The sequence below is a fragment of the Priapulus caudatus genome, unplaced genomic scaffold (assembly GCF_000485595.1).
Source record: "Priapulus caudatus unplaced genomic scaffold, Priapulus_caudatus-5.0.1 Scaffold1913, whole genome shotgun sequence".
In the NCBI taxonomy this organism is placed as follows: domain Eukaryota; kingdom Metazoa; phylum Priapulida; class Priapulimorpha; order Priapulimorphida; family Priapulidae; genus Priapulus; species Priapulus caudatus.
The window spans coordinates 41,536-45,694 of NW_014578974.1; the positions used below are offsets into that span (position 1 = coordinate 41,536).

Sequence of the window (4,159 nt, forward strand, 5' to 3'; positions counted from 1 at the left end):
GTACCAATCTATGTACAGTACACTAAGATTGGAGAATAAACATGGTGCTATAGACCTCGTTCTAATATTGAGTCATTGACCAGCCGAGAGAGCCGTTCCAACATGGCGGAATTATGACTCTAGCGCCCCCTTCTGGATGCCCTAGACTTTGACACTCGCATATGTTGTTAGGCTTGCCCGATCAGCCGCCGGCTAAGTGCTTTAAGTTCCACGTTAATGTAGCGTAGACCTCACTCTTTTCTCTCTTACTCGCTCTCTCTCTCTCCTTTCTCTCTCCTTCTCTCTCTCTCTCTTTCTCTCTCTCTCTCTCTTTCTCTCTCTCTCTCTCTCTCACTTTGTCTCACCTCTCTCTCTCTCTCTCTCTCTCCTCTCTCTCTGTATATATGGATGTTGTTTTTCATTGTTACAGGTTCGTGTATAGTCTATAGATGCGAGAGTTGTAATGAAGTGGTGAATGTGACTGTCTGTCCGGCAGAGTGTTGATCACTGCTATCGGCGACGCATCGAGTGAGAAAATCTCCATGTTCTCCGTGTCCTGTACGATTGCAGCCGTCTGATTTGGTAAAGTTACTAGACACAAACATAGGGTGAAGCACTGTCGCTTGTAAAACGCTTGCATATCGGCCACTGATCTCTATATACCGACTGGATAGTCGTTTGCCAATCCACGGTTGGTGAGAAAGTGATGCCACAGCGCCACTGGCCGCCATCTTGCAACCACTCCCAAAAGCTGAGCTCTACCGGTGTGCGTGCCATAACATTTCGATTTGGAAAATGACGAAAATGCAGTTTATTTTATCATTCTCAATAGCATGGAAACAAATTTTGATCAATACATGACAGAATTAGTATATGTATATATATATATATATATATATATATATATATATAGTATACAGAGAGAGAAAGAGGCAAACGGTAGGATAGTCTCTACATAGAGGTAAAGGCCGTGATGTCACGAGTGATGTCACGCTCAGCCTATTGGCCTATGATAATATTTTCTTACTAGGAGTGGTGTCATGGCGTCCAGCGTGGCCACTAAGAGCTATCCAGTTAGCATATTAGTGCATTCGATTTGCTTCCCCAAGTTAACCTGGGTCTACTCGGGCCAGCCCCAAATACGTTCGATTTGGCAGTCACGTGGTATTTTTGCGTTACCCGGGTGAGGCCGAAGTAACCCGCTAGCCAAGCCGCTCACTTGGGGAAGTATCCCACAATTCATTTAAACGAAATCTTCAAAAATCAAAAATCTTCCAGCAGTAATGAAGCATGACTGTCGATGACTGCGTGTGTTTGCTCATTCTTAGATTTCATTAATAATAAGATTGCAATTGCTATTCTTTTTTTCTTGTCACTGGCATCCATGATGATAATTAACCCGGGTTAACCCTAAAACCGTTCGTTTATCTTCCCTAACCCAGATGCGTTCGATTTCTTACCCAGGTTAACCCAGGTGGCTCTGGGGAAGCAAATCGAACGTGCTATATAGAAATCAGTGACATCCCCATCCTCGTGGTGCCACCTATTGTTTGATAAAGTCGAAAACAACCTCGGCAGGCGGCTGAAATCTACACGGAGTGTGTGTGCAGACGATAGTAGTTGTCTTCCTCGACGTATTGCTGCTGCTATTAACGAGTCGTAAAGGACCGACACTAACGATGTGATAATTGGTATAGTGCTATCGTGCGGCGGCCAGCATCTATATTGTTTAAAGTCGTCACGACCGCGGTAGAAATCTCTAGAACATTCCAACGCGTGTAACCCGTGTGTAGCGTTAGTACAAAATCGTTGCGATATATACTGTTTAAAAATAAAAGTGTCGTAAAAAGTAAACGTCTAGTTATCGGTTGTTCTTCTCTGATGTCTGTCGGTTCGTTATCGTGGCACGCGGAATTAATCAGTCGAGATTTGTACTCGCCAGCAAAACATTGACTAGTATCTATCTAGAATGATGAAAGGTAAGAGAGAACACTTGCAGATACATGTACACTTTCCAGCGTAGAAAACATCCTTGTATTTCTCACTATCCCTAGCCGGCACGGCCCGCGTATACATTCTCTACTCGACCACGTACCGATATTCAGCTAACACAATACCACATAAATACAGCAGCAGTTGCTCTCGACCTTCGCGGCGAAATTTGACCTTCACGACTAATCGTGACCTTCAGGTCGGCCGACTCCTCGTGCGCCACTCGCGGCCGTCGCTCTCCCATGTGGCGTGGCGCCACCTAGTGTACATCAGAAGTGACTGCGACGCACGACCTCGTACAACGTGGCGCCACCTAGAGTTCGTCCACGGTAACAGCGATGCGACAGCGACGCTACGACCTGGATCAGCGTGGCGCCATTTAGTGTTCTTCGGAGGTGATACAATGCCACGACCTCATGCAATGTAGCGCCACCTAGTGTTCGTCGAAGGTGACAGCGACACTACGACTTCATGCAACGCAGCGCCGCCTAGCGTTCACCAGGAGCGACCTCGTGCAGCGTGGCGCCATCTGGCGTCCGACCGCAGCGGCGGCGGGGCTACAGTATCGTGCATCGCGACGGCTCGGCGAATCTCGCGGCGGCGGCGGCGGCGGCGGCGTCACCGTCGCGGTGCCTCTGCTCGCACTTTACCGCGAGGTAGGTGTTTTCATTCTCGCGCTGCAGCCAGGCGGGCAGCGGCGCGGCCCACGTCGCCGGCGGCCCGTCGCGCAGCTCCCAGACGTCGTTGGCGTAGGACGCGCGCAGACGGTCGCCGAGCCGTCGCCGCTCGTTGCCGAGGACCTCTCCCTGGAGACGGGGAAGGAGAAGCGGGGGGTGTGAGAAACATGCGAGGTGACGTCGCCTACGCTCGTTCGTCGATCGATTTATTCATTCATTCATTCATTTATTTATTCTATTTATTTATCAATAGTTTTTTTAATAATTATTGGTAATTTAATAATAATATGATTAATAATATTTTAGTTAGTTTAATAATTTTCTATTCGGTTATCTACGTAACTTTATTTACGAATTTATTCATTGATAAATTGTCTTTATTAAATTCAATGTCAGAGGCAGCTATATGGAGCGGTGAAAGAGTGCTAGCATCAATACGCACGAGGGATTAACACATACGGGGAATCGCCGAGCGTGCGTTCCACTTTGACGCGAATAAAACTTTCGTAATGATGATTAATGATACAGATACGCAATGATTTCAATACCAACTGAAGGCGAGATCGTTTTAGGACAATTTTTAGGACATGGCGAGTACATGAATGAACGACATTTGCGTGATATTGTTACCAGTGCGTCTTTGTTTTCTTTTTTCTTCCATTTCATGCAGTTGTCGTAGTCGCTCTTCCACTGCCCACACTCCTCCTGCTGTCCATGAATGAAATACTGATGGAACTTGCCCCGTACACCTGGGAAGCACAATAACAGATCAATAGCACAATCCTAGACTAATCCAATCCAATCCTAGCACAATCCAATCCTATCACAATCCTAGACACGATAGCACAATCCTATTATGCTAATAGGATAACACGCAGCTACTACAATAAATCGTTTTACTGAATTATTACTGAATTATAAAGCAAGGCCGGTATTATTACTGCGGTTAAGGATAATAAAAGAAGTCCGCAGAAACAGTTGTACATATACCTAGTTAAATTGAGTATTTATTTCTTCCACTGGTTATCAGTTAGTTGATTTGTATTTTCGGAAATAGATGTACAGCCAGAAGTTGCAATGAAGCAAAGCCCAAGTCGGGTACAAAAATTCCACTTACTTGTGCACTCTTTATACTGTTCCCAGTAGATTTCACAAGGACTCAACTGTGAAAGTAGAACATAGCAATTAAAATTGATCTAAACTCACTAGTTAAAACCGATTTAATCAGCAATATGCCAATCATTATACCTGCCATATATCGGAGTCCAAATTTCCATGCAAATAACCATCTTGCTCACTCAAGCCATTGTCATGGCATCCACCCCACCAGCCCCAGGAAAGGTCATACATCGAAAGATCTTAATGTGTATTGATGTTAGCCTCGGAGGCACATCGGGCTACACATAACATTACATGTATTTACGATGTGTTTATCTGCGGATGTGTCACTATTTCACAGGCCCGTAGCCAGCTTTCTATTGGGGGGGGGGGTTCGTTTTTCAATGTTGGCA

The 4,159-nt window shown here is 45.5% G+C and overlaps 1 protein-coding gene across 1 annotated transcript; it reads right to left on the reverse strand.

Moving 5' to 3' along the window:
* Positions 1-2,528: 2,528 nt before the first annotated feature.
* LOC106817894 (UPF0545 protein C22orf39 homolog) lies at positions 2,529-3,811 on the reverse strand (the record flags this gene model as incomplete). Its single annotated transcript, XM_014822604.1, has 3 exons — positions 2,529-2,777; positions 3,279-3,397; positions 3,766-3,811. Coding segments are annotated over 3 exons (414 nt in total), but the record flags the coding sequence as incomplete, so codon positions are not given.
* Positions 3,812-4,159: the final 348 nt, after the last annotated feature.